This window comes from Chiroxiphia lanceolata, chromosome 1, assembly GCF_009829145.1.
Source record: "Chiroxiphia lanceolata isolate bChiLan1 chromosome 1, bChiLan1.pri, whole genome shotgun sequence".
In the NCBI taxonomy this organism is placed as follows: Eukaryota; Metazoa; Chordata; class Aves; order Passeriformes; family Pipridae; genus Chiroxiphia; species Chiroxiphia lanceolata.
This window is the reverse complement of record NC_045637.1, coordinates 72,603,409-72,621,955: the sequence shown is the minus strand read 5'-3', so window position 1 is coordinate 72,621,955 and position 18,547 is coordinate 72,603,409. Positions and strand designations below refer to the sequence as shown.

General features: G+C 39.5%; 1 protein-coding gene across 3 annotated transcripts; it reads left to right on the top strand.

Annotated features, from left to right (window-relative positions):
- Positions 1-3,088: 3,088 nt before the first annotated feature.
- On the top strand, positions 3,089-15,359 carry UPP1 (uridine phosphorylase 1). 3 transcript variants are annotated; one of them, XM_032708165.1, is made up of 8 exons: positions 3,089-3,459; positions 6,107-6,171; positions 9,034-9,151; positions 9,657-9,815; positions 10,857-10,971; positions 11,431-11,640; positions 13,073-13,219; positions 14,688-15,359. In XM_032708165.1, exons 2-8 carry the CDS (start codon positions 6,119-6,121, stop codon positions 14,825-14,827), a joined length of 942 nt encoding a protein of 313 aa, XP_032564056.1. In that variant the 5' UTR covers positions 3,089-3,459; positions 6,107-6,118; the 3' UTR covers positions 14,828-15,359. The 3 variants fall into 3 exon arrangements, with proteins under 3 accessions (XP_032564056.1, XP_032564046.1, XP_032564063.1); XM_032708155.1 differs by lacking the exon at positions 3,089-3,459 and adding an exon at positions 3,468-3,592; XM_032708172.1 differs by lacking the exon at positions 3,089-3,459 and adding an exon at positions 3,526-3,582 and having other exon boundaries at positions 6,106-6,171.
- Positions 15,360-18,547: the final 3,188 nt, after the last annotated feature.

Here is an 18,547-nt window from a genome sequence, read left to right as displayed (position 1 = left end):
GCAAGTGTTGTAAATAAAGAATGCCTCCACTTCCTCCTCCTTTTCTTAGCTTTTATATCCAAGCTGACATCATATGGTCATTTTGGGTCAGCTGACCTGGTTGTATCCCCTCCTAAGATCTTGCCTTTGTGATTCTATGATTCTTAGAAGTTTGCTAATGTACCATTAACGTATATACAGCTTTCCTTAGTCAACCTAAGGAGATTTTGACCTGAATTGTTGGTCAGCTGAGTCTGGATGGATCACAGTGTGAATACCATGGGTTAGAATATTAACAGCCTGAGATTTTTCTTCATAAGAACAGGGGGACAATCCTGGAATACGTGTTTGTGCATTTAGAATAATGGAGAGCTGCAGCAGAATCATAACCTTCCTGTTCTCCAAGGGACATGAAATCAAAGTGGTGTAACACATTAAGCTCCAGCTGAGCACAAAGATGGAAGTGAGCTCACCTTATTGCAGTAATCACGTTGTTCGATTTACTTCTGAGTCAATGCAGTCATGCAGCTGGCAGTTTTCAGTCATCAGCAGTTCCATGTAGAAGCAGTGGAAGGTTCTGGTTTTCCATGTTTGTTTTTCAGAGAAACACCAAAGTCAAAAGCTGGGTGCTTATTACAAAATCTAGTCTTGTTGTTTTAAATGCTGAAACATTTGTTTCTTTGTTTTGTGCTCCATCTCTGCCCTGAATGCCTCTAAGTAGTAAAACAGAGAATTTTTTTTGGAATACTGACTGCTTTGCAAGCCCAAAGATAAAAGTGCAGTTACATTTTATTAATTGCACCCAAGTATAATGAGTATGTGAATGTTTTTAAAAGAGAATTCCAGATAAAGATTTAACAATAACTTGGCAGTTTAGCAACTGTAGAGTAATTTTCCTTTTATATACTACCATTTCACTGTAATGAAGTCTAATGGCTGTTTTCATTTTAATGAGTCCTGCTATATACCTAATATATGAATCTTACTGCTACTGCCTTTTTAAACTAGAGTAAAATATAAACATATTTCAGAGATCAAGGGTATGTATGCATTAACTTTGCAATACAAACAAAAATTCAATTGACTCGTGCTTCTCAAGCATGTCAAATTCCATTGACTTCAGCATATCTATTTCTTAAATACTTGTATCTGTGCTGAATACGCAGACTTAGTTGTAAAAGATGTAGGATGAAGCCCAATTTATTTCTGTAAACAAATAGCTTAATATTCTGCTTTTGCTGTTCTCTGCAGATAATTTTTCAGAATGTAATTGCATATTATACTATAGTCTGGGAAAAGAAAAGCTAGAAATAGAAATACAAAAGTTCAGTCTTGGCACATTTTTTCCTCCTATTAATAGTTTTAATGATACAAAACATTCAGAGTGACTGAGGAATCAAAATGCAGTGAATAAAACAGCTGCACTGAATTATTTGACCAATTGACTATAAAAATGGTATATGGTAGGCAGAAAGGAGAATATGTTTGATAATTAAAGGACAGACAGCCTTACTTTCCAAAGATGCAAATTTTTATCATGTAATATAAAAATCTGAGGCCAATTACATATTGTTGTTATAACCCCACCACGTAGCTATGTATTTGTCACCCTTCTAAAACAACATTAACATATTGCATTTGTACTTAGGAGGTATCTTTCCCACTAAATCTAAATTGAATAAAAACCTAAGCACTACAAAAACCAGGAGACTAAAAGGACATTTAAATTTTTCTAGAGGTGACTGAGAGCAAAGGTTACTATCAATTATTAGACTCATAGAAATGCGTAATTTATTGAATGTTTCACACAAGATAACTATAGTAACCTGATTATTTACAAAAGAACCCATTTACATTGTTTATTCTCTTGATATATAGCTAAATGGAAAACGTCCTTAAAGCTAAAGCAGATTTTTCAGTGGACCCTGAGATGAAAGGGTAGGTAATATTCCTGTTTAAAGGAAAGGTTTCTTCCACAAAATTAAAACACTCTTCTAAGGTGCTTGTCCATTACCATAGCTTGAAAGTCTTGACAAATATTCAAGGAACGGGAAAATGGAAGATGGATTAGAAGGCTGTGCTTCTGTTTTACCCACTGGAAATATAAACAAGTTGAACAGGTTATGTTTTTCTGACTTTGTTGAGTAATTCCTCTTGCATGTTGTTCATGCCTAGAAATGCATCTGTGTGCAGGGGATTTCTCTCTTTTGTGTTCCCATACGAAGTCCTTTGGTGTGAGACAGAATATTAAATTTTACTCTAAATGCACCGTACGTTATTTTGCAATAAATACATCCCAGCAATGCCTTGTGCCCAATGTTTTTACCATCCTGAGGCACAGAAGATTCTGCACCAAGCAGGTTTTAGTTGCTCTGTATCCCAAGAATTCCCTACTGTGACAAACTACAGAGTGGTTCTGGTATAAAAAAATATTTTTAAAATTGTGTTGTAGAATTGTGGGTTTTGTGTCTTCAGTTACTGTACAAATAACATTAAATTTATGCTTACAGTGTGATTTATGATTTTTTTTTTTTTTTTGCTATGTTAACCTTTGATCAACCCTGAAGTGGTCAGGCAGCTGGACTAAATGGTCACTGTGTTACCTGAAATAAAGAAACCTCTGAGATTCAGTTTGTGAATTTTAGCAGGTAGGCATTCTTTATTATGATGTGCTGCATGATCACAGCACGCTGGGTGCCCTGGGAATCAGCTCACTGAAGTGCACACAAAGGTAGCTCCACTGCAGCTTATGTGTCAGCATTACTTGCTTATTCATTCTTTGTTCCCCGTGTATTCCTGTTACATATTCATGACATTTCTAAGACTTATTAGCATATATACATATCCTTATAATCTCTCTGAGGGGCTTCATTGGGTGTCTCTGGTGGTCATCTATGTCTGGAGGCCCCAAAGTTCTAAGTGGCTGCCTTATGAACTTCTTTAAGACAATACCCTTGGTTATAAAGTAACTTAGTGCTGTTTGGCTGGCTGCCTCAGTTCCCTTCTTCACTGTTTCCTTACTTTGCTTGGTTAGTCCTTTTAAATCACTTGGCTCAGTCATATGCAGCTTCTAGGGCACATTCCGCTGCAAAAACTATTAGTTCTTGTGACAACTCAAAACTCAGCTATCAGTCGTAGGTCCCTTCCAACTCAATAGTCAGTTCCAAGCAGCCGAAGCCATCCCTGCCGTGAAAGCGGCCAGCGCGGTTACAGCCGGTACGTACCGACACACGGGCAGACACAGGCACCGACGCCCGCAGAGCCCGACCCGACTCCACCGTCCTTGGCGTGCCCACACCTGCGTGCGTATCTGTATCTCTGGGATAAGGTCCTTCCGAACCCCCGTGCCCTGGCGGCAGCTCTCCTGGCGGCAGAACTCCACTCTTCCCGCACACCGGCCGCGTTGCTCCCGCTCGCTGTGCCCGCCCCGGAACACGACGGTTCCCGGACAGTCGGGCCGCCCTCCCCGCAGCGTGCACGGTGAGCAGGGGGTTAACCGGGTGGGGCGGTGCCGCCGCCAGCGGGAGGTGTCTCGGCCGAGTGCCCCGCACCTCTCTCCCGGCAGCAGCGAGCGGCTCTCCTCGTTTCCCAGCGGCGGCTCCCGCCGCCCCCGGTGAGAGCCGCGTCCCGCCGGGCGCCGCGCAGTAGGAGCGGCGGGGTGGGGGTGCTCGGGGGTGCTCGGGGTGTCTCTCAACCTTCAGGGGGGCGGTGGCGGGGAGCGCGCGGGGAAGGGCGGGGCGGCGGGCGCAGGGGTCGGTCCCGGCGAGCGCTGTTTTCGGCGGTGTCCGGGCGGACGGGACCGGGGGAGCGCTCCGGCAGCAGCGAGAAGCGGCGGGGCGGCCTCCGGAGGGGACCCGCGGGGTAAAATCAGTTTTGCAGCGACTTCATCTTTTCCTGATGATGGATCAACACCGAACCAGAGGTTTTCCGTACAGAAGCTGTTGGCTAGTGGCTTTCTTCAGAAATGACGAGTGTGGGGAGGATGTGAAAGATGGCAATTGTAATGAATCCTGCATGGTTTTAAAACACCAGTCTGAGGATTTAGAGGTTTAGATGAGATGAGAATTCTTCACTCTTGAGGATACTAGGAATTTTCACTATGAGGGTGGTGAGACACTGGAGCAGGTTGCCCAGAGAAGTTGTGTGATGCCCCGTCCCTGGAAGTGTTCAAGTTCCAGGCTGGATGGAGCTCTGAGCACTCTGTTCTAGTGAAAGGTGTCCCTGCCCGTGGTGGAGGGGTTGGAACTAGATGATCTTTAGGGTACCTTCTGACCCAAACCATCCTATGATGTGCATACATGTTAAAGCAAGCCTTTCTTGAGCTGAATTAGGAGCATATTGTCGAATGTCAGTTTTAACTTAGGCTGAGGCAGACTACAGAAACTTTTGACGTGGCTGTAAAAATTTCCATTTGTTCAGACAGTGTGAGAGTTTTGTGGCTTTACATTAACTCGCTGCTTGTCAGCTACTACCTGATTGCTGGCAAGGTCTGCCATGGGAAAGCTGCTTTATGTTTGCTCCTTACTTTCCATTCCTACCAAGGGTACCTGCAGCCAAGTGCTGCTGGAGAGCGTATGCTGGACCTTTGGACCATCAGAACTTTGTTCTCAGTTTTTTGAAGTGTATCATTACTTAAGGGATCACAGAACAAAAAACACTGTTAAAAATCACATGGATGCTAAATACTGTGAACAACAGCTGAATTAATATCCTCGGTTTGTTTGCAACCCTATGTCATCCCAGTACATAAAAATCACTTTACTGTTTCTTCTTCTTAACTTCCAACTCCTCTGTATAACTCCCAACTCCTCTTTAGTAGGGCTCATGGCACTGTAGTTTTCTTGGAAGAAATGATGCATTTTTCCTGTAATTTCCTGTAGCAGCTGACTCTGATCATACCACCATAAGGATGCGTAATTGATTCTGAATGCGACTTTTATACTCTACCTCCTTGAGCACAGGTGGTTGTATACAGTTAGTATATCTAGTACATGTGAAGTTTAGGTCTATTTAATAAAGGTTAATATTTTAAATGAAGAAAACTAATTGTCTATATAATTTTTAATACATTTCCATTATTCAGTGGCTTTTAACAGGCAAGCCTGTGGTTTATTTTGTTTGTTTTTTCATTTCTCTCAAAACTCACATATGATGTAATTCTGTTGCAATACCAATTTCTTTCTGTTTCCTTGTGATCCTGGCATTTTTAAGGATTACAGGTCCTACCTCTATTATAATCTCTGTGCTGTCAGGCCCTTCTTAGGGAAGGGCAGAGCAAAACTTTGTGATTCAGTACTTCCCAGAAGGGCATTCCCAGAAAGTACCAACTTCGGCACGTAGCCTTAGTCACTTCTGAAAATAATAACAAATGAGTCGTTCTATAATTATAATTCTGTCTTTGTATCAGCACCAAAGCCTTAGTGATACATTTGCCTGTTTAAATGTAAAGAAGAATGCAGAAAGGAGAAGGTTTTAGGTATAGGTTAGGGCAATGGATCAGCAAAAAAGATTTTCAGGATGGATGATAAACTGAAGCGCTGTGCCTTTTTGGAGTCATGTTTTACTTTCATGTTCCTTGCCTTTACACTGTGGCAGACAAAAGGGTTCTTAAGGTCAGTAGGAGGAGTTTAATGAAGAGGATATTATGAGTAAGATGCTTCCTGGACTTGGGTTTCGAGCATCTGACAGTTAGAGCTGAACTCTGGAGACTTTCTGGAGCCAGACGTGGAAGGGGGCTGAAGCTGGTTCAGAAGTCCCTGTTGCTGTGGGAGGTACGGAAAAAAGAGGGTTAGTTAGCAGGAGACTTGCCTCTCTCTGTCCCATGAGCCTGCTGCTGCTCATAGCACAGGACAAAGGCAGTTGTGAGGTGGGGGTTATGTTAGCAAGGGATTAATTTAGTCTTGAGGGTTTTGAAAGTGGTGATGAATTATGGTGATGCTCAGCCATAAAAAATGTAGATGCTCTTTTTGCTACAGTTATAAAAGCTATAGTGTGGCTGGATTATTTGGGGGATTTAATATTCATGAGAGTTATAGATACAGAAGGTTTCTCTCACTATTAATGCTTCTAGCTTTAGAGATGGGACTATTCTGATGCACTTATATCTATTTTTTTAATACAATTCTAGGTATAACCACACATGGCTCCTGGTGCCTCAAATAAGAAGAAAACTGATGATGAACAGGCTTCAAAGTAAGACTCAGAAATTAATTACTTTGTCCAAGTTTACACTTAACCTTCCTCCCCAAACTCATTACACACTCATTAAGTTAAGGTACGATGCAAATATTGATTATAACATCAAGTATCCAATAGGAGCTGTTTTGACAAATGGATGCTTTATTGCTCTACCACACCTACACAGAGCTAGCCATTTTCCTTTATCTCAACAGTGATTTTTTTCCAAGTCTGAGTGATGTTTTTATTTATTAATTTATTTTAATCTGGTGAGCTACTGAAATATTGACTTGGTCACTGCCTATGGCCAGACCTATCTCTTCAAGAGTTGAAACAAATATTTCAGTGTTTCTCTAATCCTTACTGTAAGCTTATTTTACTAATACCATACATGCGTATTTAGTCTTCAGATACTTGTATTTTGCTTAAAACCTCAGAAGTTGTAGATGCTTTACAATAGCTGGAGGGAAATAAATTTTCTTCTCCTGAGATTTTCATGCCAAAGATTTTTATCAAGCAAACTTTGCCTCTACTGTAAATCCATGACATTGGTCCTATGTACACATAAAAATGTGCTTGTTTTTATTGCCCATTTTACCTTAGGGTCCAAGTCTACAATTAGATGTGCAGATAAGCTGTGCAAATTGGTAATGGCCCAGCGCTGCAGTGAGTTGGGGGGTCGGAGAGTATTGTTGGTGGAGTGTGAGATGAAAAAGGTGGAATATAGCCACTGCTGAGGAAGGAGGCTGTGTTTTGCCAGGCATGAGGATAGTGGTGTTGGCACACACCACATGAATTTCCCTGTAGTTTCAATAGAGGCCTCGCCTTTTCCCAGTTTATTTCCTGAAGAGAAGCTTTTATTGCTGGTGTTCTCATAAAGAAGGAAATATTTTTTTTTTGCTTGCCTGAGAACAAATTATAAAGTGATTTCAAATCATGTCCTATTTGTATCTAAAAACCATTCCAATGAACATCAGCACAGCCAGATATTGGATCTGCATTAGTGAGTGACCCCGTAAATAAGGTAGGGAGTCCCACAAAAATGAACAGGAATAATTCAGGGAAGGCAGCCTGGGGATTCTGCTCACATGAGCTGGCAGACTCCAAGGCTGTCTTTGCCTTCCTGATGAGCCATAAACCTGCTCTTTAGTTCTTCCAGAGTCAAACAGGTCTCTTGGAAGGAAGAACAAAGGCAACCAGTCTTTGGTTCCACCTCAGGCAGGATTTGTACGAAGAGAGGCAAATGGGGCTTGTCAGAGATGGAAGCGAATTCCTACTGAAGGGGTGAATGGACCAGCTGTCTGAGTGGGCAGCTCCTTCAGTTGCTGAAGGTGGTTGTCTGTGGTGGGCAAGAACAGATAGGGTGGGTTGGGATGACACCTCTTTCCTTGGTTGTGCAGTTGTTACTGGATAGTTAGTGATATTGGAAAGAGAATGCCAAGAACAGAAGCAAATGCTGTACTCAGAATGTTTGGGTTGTAACTATTTGCTTTCTGAGGAACAGTTCAGTGACCTCATCTTGGCCACTCTAGGCTTTCTAAGGTAACCCATACATCCTGCGCAGGACTGGCAGATAGGACCTACATAAGACCTACAGGAAAGCTTTTCTAGGGAGGCATTAGAAGGCAGACAAGACAACCTAAACCATCAAAAATAGCACTAAATGCTTCTGTTTAGGATTCAGAGTTGTTCCTACAAAGTCTTAATGCTTTTTTGCATAAAATTCAGGTGAACATTTTGTTTGTCTCCTCTGACAAAGCAGTTTGAATTTGCTGAGCCGTGTTGTGCCTGAAGTGAGCCTCCATTAAGCCATTAATTAAGCGAACCCATCTTCTTGTGTCTGAAAGCTATTTACTACTTGATTCCATCTCTCAGAAATTACTTTGAAGTACTGGCCAGGGTTCTGCTTTAGCTTGTGATTATTGACTAGTCTTTCCTACCTGTTTCAATTGAACTTAAAACATCAAGCACAGAAGGCAGACAGTTTATGAATCATGCAGCTTGTTTAGGTAGTCCACTGTTGAATTTTCCACGAAGGTGATCCCATATGCCAAGTAGTTCAGGTTTCCCTCTTTGGCCTGTCATTTCCTGGCTCTTCAGACAGATCAATTTTTATTTTTCTTTTAAGCTGTATCACTTCCTTACAAGAAGCAACTTAAGAAGAAATTAATTCTTTTTACCTCTTCCTCTCTTTTCCCTTTTTGTTGATTTTTTTTCCCCTCCTATGGTTTTTTCTTTGCTTCAGATTTCCATTTTCCGCTTTCCTCTCCTATTTCAGATTCTCTGTACCCTTATCAGTCTCATGCTGTAGGATATTTTTCCTCCTGCGTTTATGACACAGGGAGACAAATTGACAGAAATCCACTTCATGCCTGTCTATAAAGCCCAAATTATCCCCTCCTTCTCAGGTGGCTGGTGGTGGTGATGGGGAGTTTCAGTCAAAACAGGTTGTTTGCTTTTCAGCTTTGCTATAGATTGTCTTTGTAGTAAGGTAGTCTATTGAATATTCCCTGGTCCTGCTCCTATGGTTCTGTTCACCATAAAGACCCACTGTGGTTCACAGCTTTAATATTGTTTAAGGTGAATGTTGCACAGTTGCAAATGCATCCTAGCAGCTGGACTTTTCTTCAGCAATTTTATTCTGTGCAATGAATGGAATATTAAATGTCATATGTGATTTATTACAAGATGTATGGCAGTTACAAAATTTCTGATTTCCTTAACGCAATGCATGAGGAACCAAAATAACGTAGTGCAGGCATACATATTGGTGTGGTATTTCCCAACTCTGACTGGTTGACTTTGAAGAATTGGCATCTGTTCAACATGTGGGTTTGTATACACTCTATATATTTCACAATGCTGCTGTCTTGGCAGAGAGAATTTTATCCATCTGTGCAACCCTCATCTGGAGAAAATGAAAGAAGACATCCTGTACCATTTTGCTCTTGGGACTGGTACCCATGATTTTCCGGCACTGTTTGGAGATGTAAAGGTAAGATGCTTTGCTCTGTGCAGCAAGCCTCATCTTTTCTGCAGAAAATGGGAGAGTAACTGTCTTCAAAATAGAACTAAATGTGTCAGCGTACCACTGATTGAGGAGTGAATGCAAAGGGGAAAAGTTTTTGTGGGTTTATGTCACTTTCTGTATCTAAAAAAGTTGGGGATGATCGTTTTTGACTGTCTCTTTCCATTCAGTAAAAAGGCAAATGCTGTAGGCTCTGTTCAATTAGAACTCCTATTTATTGGGTCTTCATGGCAATATTTGTCTTTTACTAGTTTAAACAGGATGAAGGCATTTGAGTGCTATGTAGACAGATGAGGTTTTTTTCCATGATTTTTCTTCATGATGTTTTAGAATGATTACGAGAAGAACTATATCTGGGAATAACTTAGTGTTTACTGAAAGTGTTCGCATATACTCGTGTTGTTCTTTGGACGTTCTCTGACATACTGAATTATGCAACTGGTTTTGCTTTGCTGAATACTGTCCACCGCAGTTTGTGTGTGTTGGAGGAAGCCCTTCACGGATGAAAGCTTTTATCGCCTACATAGCGGAGGAACTGGGGCTTGGAAGCACCGGTTGTGACTACCCCAACATCTGCGCGGGCACTGACCGCTACGCCATGTACAAAGTGGGACCTGTTCTGTCTGTCAGTGTAAGTACCTCATGTCATCTGATACGGGGCACAGTTCAGCGGTGCTGTTCAAAGTAGAAAATATGAATGCACGTTTCTTTTAAACACTTAATACACTGAGTAAGGCTGTTAAGTTTGTATCAGCCATGATCAAAATAGTGCAGCCAGCTAATTAAGACTTCCTTTTCAGCCCTTTCTCATAAGAGGGAAAGCCTCCAGCACCTTCCTTCCTTCTTGCATCCTTTTTTCTCAGTGTACCTCTGAGGTGTTGCAGGAATGGTGCTGTCGATTTTTTAAGAAGACTTACTGTTGCCTCATCCCTGTTCTGTACCCTATGTAATGGGGGAAAAATGTCACTTGAGATATGTGGGGTACTGGAGAAAATGGCTATATCACATTCAGAGCTACATATCTGCAATGGCACTGTCAAATATGCTACTATAGCTTAAGACTAGCATGTCATGGGACTGGTGCTTCCAACTCATATATGCATTTTAAAACTTCATGCCTTTAATTTGTAAATACAATTACATATTTCAATTGCAATTGCAAAACTGTAATATTACTCTGCACCCTTTCTTTCGATCTGTAATTATCATAGTGTTGTGCAAGTTAAGGTGGACTTCTATTTGCTGAACATTGAGACTAAACCATGATGTCTTTTTTTTGAAAAAAACTTAGCTTAACTATTCAGTAGCACTTCAGGTTGGTGAAAAAGTCAGAGTGGGGTTTTTCTTGTGTTTAGGAAATGTTCCATGATGAAGTGCATTAGTCAGCGATTGGGAAAGGACACTGATTGTGCTCTTGAAAATGTAAATGTTTTATAAGTCATGATTTTTAGAAATATTGTATTTCATCCACAATCTACCAAAGCCAGTGGGAGTCTCTCTGTTTGTCTGTAATAGCCTCTCAGTAGGCCCAGAGATTGGGGATTTTGTGGGAGTGAGTTAGGTGGCATTTGGAAAAAAATACCAGAAAGGAGAAAATGTTCAGCTCTTTTTTCCATATATATTTTGCATTATCTATATGACTGTGGAGTATGAATTTCTGCTTTTTTTTCAGCATGGTATGGGCATTCCTTCTATTTCAATCATGTTGCATGAGCTGATCAAATTGTTGTATCATGCCAAGTGTTCCAACATAACCATCATTCGCATTGGCACCTCTGGTGGAATAGGTATTTTCCCTCTTGATTTCTGTTTTATTGCTGTAAACATAAGTATCTTTGTAGGAAAGTTGGGCATCTCTCTTTGTGTAAGTGATTGATGGTCAGAACAGTTTTCCACAGGAGATGAATAATTTTTCTTCTGTAATTTTGAAAGTAAACGCAAAACCTGCCTTTTGATAGAGAAGATGCACTTAAGAGATCTGACTGTGAGAAGGACCTTCTTGTCCTCTATGTAGATATGATATAAGAAAGAACATGTAGTGAAAAAGAAAAAATTCAATTCTTTCAGAAATTTTTGTAATAATAAATGGAAGCAGATAGGCATGGGCAGAAAATTCTCCTGATGAATTCAGGAGCAAAATTACCACCTATAAAAGAAGCAGGATTGGGTCGAGATATATGTTTTATGTGTGTGGAAACAAAGTGTTAACTGCATTGTGAAGTTATATCTATTTCTTTTTACTGCAGGTCTGGAGCCAGGCTCAGTGGTTATAACTAGGCAGTCTGTAGATGCCACCTTCAAACCTCAGTTGGAACAGGTTGTTCTGGGAAAGACAGTAATTCGCAGTACTAACCTAGATGAACAGCTGGCTAAGGAGCTGATGCAGTGCAGTAAAGAAATCGGTCAGTTCAACACAGTCATTGGGAACACCATGTGCACTTTGGATTTCTATGAAGGTAAGGCTGGTGACAGACTAACAGAAAATCATTGGTAAGAAGCAAGAGATAAATATTGGATAATATATTAACATTAAGCTTCCAGTTCACTGAACAGAACGCATTCCTTACTGTGGGTTGTCTCACCAATCGTAATTAACTGGTTCTTCATCTACATAAAATTAAGTATTGTACTTACCAGTTTGCTGTATTAAACTTTTAATTTTGTGGAGATGGTCCTCCAGCTTTAATAGATTCTCTGAAGTACATATAGTCTGCTATACTCTTCTCATGTACTTTTCAGGTATATTTGTCACAAATAGAGGAATGAGAATTATTTGACTGGTTTGGAGTTGGTTTTCTTCGCACTGATTAAATACCTAAAGTAAATATTTTCTAAAAGAATTGTTGTAACTTGTTTCATTTTGAGCAAAGCAGCGATCAGACAATTGAAGACAATATTTTGTCGAGTTGTGTCAGTGCTGCTTCGTAGGAGGCACAAACCTCCAAGGCTTACTTTGGATAAACATACAGACAGTCAGGTGCTTTTCTGATCTCCTAAATGGCACCTGATCCCACTTTCTTTGGGTGTTGCTGAGTAGGTGACAAAGGGTGCAGTGCAGGGGGAAATACATGGTCTTCGTCATAGTGCTCCAGCTTGGGCAGAAGCACACACTGTTAATTCGTGTATCTCCTCAGGCACCAACCACAGGTGCAAGCAACACTAAAAAAAGTGTCAGGAACGTTTTCAACTCCTACAGCAAAAGCTGAGAACAGGCTCAAGGGCATTAATTCAGGAGTGCATTTCCCAAAACCAAGAAGATACTGAGTAAAATACAGTGTAATTTAACTTTACTATACACAACCTGCTACTGTTTTATCTGTAGGTGCTATTCTTGAATAATTCAAATAAAACTTCTCTCAAAAAATTATAATAATATTGCCTAGTTAGCTTAAGAGACTCTTCATCTCTTACCTTAGAGAGTCTGTAACTAATAAAGTGTTTATCCTTTCAAAGTAGAAACACAAAAACATTTTCAAACCTGGTAGTTTTTCTAGACAGTGATTAAACATACTGAAAATGCAGCACTTCCATACAACTTAAGGTTTGTTGCTGAATTTTGATGCTTGCTGCACATATGGGAATCTACTATGTACATAGTAGTAATGGTAATAAACCATTCCCAATCCTGTTTATGAATTTGAGAATTTAAGCTGAAGAAGACCAGTTAAATTGCCATGATTCACATTATAAAAAATACAACTATTATGTAGAACCTCTAGCAATACCTAAGAATAACTTTTTCCTATTTGTCTTGTGCGCAAAAATAAAGAGTAGTAGTAGTAGAAGCTGAACACTGCATAGGGGAAACTGTAATAACTGGATGTTTTCGAAACTGAATTTGCTCTGTGACTTCATCACTCTGAAATTTTCCACAAAATTACTTTCTAGGACAGGGCAGGTTGGATGGTGCAATCTGCTTATATGATGAAGAAGAAAAACTCCAATATTTGAAGAAAGCTTATGATTCTGGTGTCAGAAACATTGAGATGGAGTCTTCCGTATTTGCTGCAATGTGTAATCTCAGCGGTGTCAAAGGTAAACCAACTTAGTCACTTTATCCAACCTACAGGAAGTTTTCTGCATTGCAGGGAGTTCGTGGTTAAAAACTGCAAATGAAGTGTTAATGTACCTTCTGCATATAAAAAAAAAACAAACAATGGTTCTGCTTATAATTTTGTTGCTGTGATTGCTTGATTTGTATCAGATGTGTCACAACTTATCAAACTTCTTCACCTAGTTTTTACAGAGTTTGCTACTGACATTCACTATTCCAGCCCCTGGCAACCATGTAAATCATTTAAATGCCTAATTACCCATATCATTCATTTGTTATCTTCAGTTAGCTTTTGAAGTTTACAGAGAACAACTGGTTAGTTCAAGCAATCAGGTGATTCTCATATATATAGAACTATACTAACTTTCTATACTTTCATATCAAGTTGAAAATATAAATATTCTCTGTAGATGTAAGAGTTTGATTCTTAAACAGTTGAGGAGTTTTAGTAGCATCATGAATAAACCATTCCCAATCATAAAATGAATTTTCAAGTATTTTACACAAGCTAACTGATTTTCAGCAAAGATCAGGGGAAAAAAAGCAATTACAAATAATGTCATACGGTGTCTTTCTTCTTACTGTCTAAACTGTCTTCTCTCAGTTTCCTTAGCAAGGGATTTGCCAATTTAAAACACTGATGTTTCTCAAAGTTCTTAAACTTAAGGAGGATGAAATGAAGAAGTATAAACAAAAAGACCAACAACTGTATCAAACATCCTTAGTTCTTACTGATTTGAGTGATTAAAAACCCAACCAGTGGTATCCCTGAACCATTAGGGAGCCTGGTCCTTTTTGCTGTCTCTGCCTTGTAGGTCTGTAGTGTGTATTTACTGCTTGTGCTCTGCAAATTCCCACTGTCAGAAACCCCAAACAGAGCACAGTGATAGGGTTGAGTGATAGAGCTCAGCTGGAGTGAAAGGAGGGATTTTGCCTTTGGGGCTGAAGGGCAGCAGATGAACCTGAGATGGTCCATGGGGTCTTCATGTGCTTGCAGTGCTCCCTGTCTATGAATGTGGAAGGGGCTTATCTGCTGCTTCCTGAGGGGTGGCACCTACAGCACAGGCACTTGGGCTGGGGTTAAGGGAGATGGCTGTAATTACGTCTGCTAGAACAGTGTGTCTAGTTACTTCCTAGCAGTCAAGTCCTGGGTACTTGTGAAATATCCTTCCTATCCAGAAAAACATAAGAATTATGATATAACAGTAACTGTCTACAACTGCCTGAGAGCTCTGGCTTCATTAATGTAGCAATCTCTTAAACTATTTCTGACTTATATCCTTTGCAGCATGCTAGTACACTAGCATCCTATGGTACTGCACCCCCTTTTTTGGGGTTTGTTTTCTCTTGTAATTCTTGTCTTCTAGCTGTTCATTCAAATGCTTATGCTTTTGGACTGTACAAGTGCCAGAATATTATTCCTAACTAATCCTGTCTTTTAACTTCTAGCTGCTGTAGTGTGTGTCACTCTTCTGAATCGGCTCGAAGGAGATCAAATCAGCAGCTCACATGATGTCCTTGTGGAGTATCAGCAGAGGCCGCAGAAGTTAGTGGGATATTTCATTAAGAAATGTCTCGGGAAAGCATGAAATATCCATCTTTGTTTTCAAGAAGGAGAAGGCCTTTGTACAGATGAACTCACGGTTACAGCTTCTGTGCATTACAAGTCTTTTGCCTCAGGATAACTTACAGCATTCCGTGTGTCTGTGGAAGTTAATCATTTATGTCACTGTTCTTTGGGAACTGAGTGTGCTGAATGGACTTCAGTTAAGTTTTGCTTAGTTATGTGTTGCTGGATATAAAACTCACTTTTCCATGAATTGGAAAGTGGATCTGTTGTGAAGGACAAGCCTGCCATAACATATAAAAAAGCTTTATTTATCCCTGCTGTAAAAGAAAAAACTAGGAAAGAAATCAAACTTTATTGCCAAATACTTGCAAACTACCAAATTAACTTAAAAATGCTAATCCCTTCCTCATTGTTATAAAAATTATGTAAGTTATAATTGTCTTTGTTGCTTCACTTGTAAAGAAAACTTAAAGTGAATGCAGTTTATTGTTTTTTGCAAACTTTGACAAATAAACAATACTATTTTCCTATATTAAAATTAAATGAAATTGCAAAGCGTTGGGACTGAATTTTCTAAGCCTGAAAGACTTGACACTGAGCTGTTGAATATCTGTACTTCTTAGATGTTCATCCAACCATACTTTAAGTATACAATTAAATCAATATCCGGGAAACATTTATGCACTGAAGAACTTGCAATCTTTTGCTGAAGCAAGGCTCCTTCTGCTTATGGAGGGGAATCGGCATTCAGATGTACAGCATGTTCACAGACCTGTATTATGGTAGCTTTTTTTTTTCTTTTTTAATTGGTTTTCATCTCCATGTTTTCAGGACAAATCATTCACTGTTGCAATGGTTTCTAGTTCTTCTGAAGAACTGGAGAATATCTATTGGCTGTACATACCATCAAAACCCCTTCTGCAGTTGCGGTTTTTTCCATTATCATTGGCCTAAGAGTTTGGAATTTTTTTAGAAATCATACTCATTGCTACTTTGCTGCTGTGATTAGAATATAAATATGCGGTCAGCTAAAGAAAATGTGTTGGAGTTTTTTATTTTCTTCTTTCTACTGGTGTGGGGTGTTCAGTCCTAGAAAAGGTCACAGGTCAAAAGGGTCTGAATAAGCTCTCAGAACAGCTGTTGCTGATCCAGCAAAATGAGATTTGCTTTTTGAGGATTGTAGTCTGCACACTATTAACAAGCACAAGAGTTAGAACTATGAGGGTGTGATGTTAGTAGTAGTAGTAGTAGTAGTAGAGTAGTGATGTTCAGCAAGTGACAGAGACCGGAAGCAATGTGATGGAAACATTCAAAAAGAAGGGTAACTCTCGTGAACAGAAAACTGCCAATGAGAATCAATCTCCTTAAATTTGATGAATTTTCAGCTGGAGAACAGATTAGTAACTTTTTAAATGTTACTAATTTAATCTTCTTTTAATTTTAAAACTACACTTTCTCATTTAGGATGAGTATGTACAATGCATGAAAGTTTTCACAGAAAACCTTTTTTCCCTAAACTTAAAGGAAGGAGGTAGGTGGAAATGGCTCCACATTTTGTTTAAACTGTTTATGCCTTGTTTTAAAAAAATTATAATAATTAACAAAAAAAAAAAAATCTGTGTTTAACCATGCCTAGTGCTTACCTAGTCATTGACAAAGCTTGTGAAACCTGCTTTGGGAAACCTACAATGAAACACATCTTTTCTCTGCAATGTCCTGTTCTCAAAACAGTAACGAGATAAAAAGGACATCACTGGAAACAGCATGCTGCACTCTAGTGTGAAGAAAAGCTTATACCAAATTGACCAGTATGGGTTTGGAGGAGACAGTTTGCTGTTGTACAAGAAATAGTTACTAAGAAGCACCTAAAGAGAAGTAAAAATGCTTCACCTAGAAAACAAACACCTAATGTGGCTCTTTGGCTGGGGAAGCATATTACTGCAGTTGTCTTGGGAGTATGAATCTGAAATGGTGTAACTGTCTTTTTAAAAGAAGGACAACAAGAATCTAGAAACAGGTTAAAAAGAGGTTCTTGAGTCATTTTAACAGCATGTGCTGTCATTGAAACTACAAAGCTTTTATATTTACAGTCATATAAAGTAAGCACTTCTATCTTGAGAACTAATATGAAACTAACATGTGCTGCATGTTGATGGTCTTGTGGCCTGGCTGAGCTGGAGCTAAGGGTCAGGCATTCATGGGGTGATGCAACTACTGTATTAAATCAATGCCCAAGACCCTGGCAGAAGTCCCTTGTAGATGATCCATTCTCCTTTTGCCAATATGTCCTTTCTCCTTCTCACTGTTCCTTAGGACACTGTACATTTTTTTCGGCTAAAATATTTTTCTTCTGTGCTTCCTACCAAGTGGAATAAAGGGGTTTATGACAGCTTAAAATTAGAATTCAAAAGAGACTAAGTATCCTCCTGCTTCCTGTGATCACCGTCCTCTGATGCTGTTATCCTAATGCAAGAAAGGGCTCTACAAACACATCTGACATGCAATAAAATACCTCTCCTAGCTTCAGAGGAAACTTGCCAGAATGTTACCCTGATAAGAACAATTGTATTTCCCCTTGTGACTGCAACTGGACAGGGAGATAAAGAAATGAGTCAGCTGTGTGCATCCGGCTGTGAAGTTACATTCCTGTAGGTTTTACAGAGACATCCATAGAGAGTTATTAATAGTTACAGGTTTTATAAGCAATTCAGTTGTTTAATATTAGCCATTCACATTCTTTCTGCAGAACATAAATCAGGATTTAAAGTGGTGATATTTTAAAAAACATATGTGGTATTACTTATATGTTCAATATTACATAGTGCAGTGTCTTGTAGTAGGTTTAAAAATCCTTCAAACACCAGAAACCTCTGTTTCAAATCAAGAGCCTGCTATGGTTCTATGTGCCACCCTGTCCCTACCAATACACTACAGAATCAATTTAACCCAGGGATCAGAAGGAATAAAAGCAAAGAAAGGTAGAAGGTACGAATAGGGTGGAAGAGTGAAGGGAGAAAAGAGTGGTTTCTACCAATGGTTTGTTCTGTGATTCATGGTGTTCTGACCCATTCCTACCATTTTGTTAAAGAAATGCCTGAGGCTATAATGAAGACATGCTATAATGCAGTGGTTTCACATTTGCAAGAGACTGAGAAAGTGCAGTAATTCAGTTAGTGACTTGAAGGAGTGGATTTTTACTTCTGACATTTTACTTTTGCATTTTTCTTTAATGGAAGGTATGAGAAATCCTGAAAAGGAACATTTTGGAATGACCTATGTCCAGAATGGTTAGACTACAAATTTTCTTCTCTGTCCTTTAAATGCCCAAGAGAAATAATTCAGTAATTTCAGTATTTCTTGAAAATATATATCTTTTTTTTTTTTTTAACATTCTTCCTTGAAAAAAAATTTCAGTGAATTGTGTTACAGAGCTGGGTTTTCGTCTCAAGTCTGATTTCAATATATATTCCTAAATAAAATGCTTATATGGTTGAATCAGGGATGTTTTTCATTTCCATTGACAGGTGACAGGTGAATGCTTTCAGACCTGCCCATCAGCAGCCAGCTATATTCTGACTGCAGTGCGCAGTAGTGCAAGCAGCAAACTGGGCTTTGGGAACTGAATCTGCCTGCAACAACTGAGTAGAAAAAAGCACAGCAGTGTGATTCGATGACACTGTTACAGTTTGATACAAGATGCTGAGGTTTGGTTTCCCTGAAAGTTTGTCAGTCTTTGAGT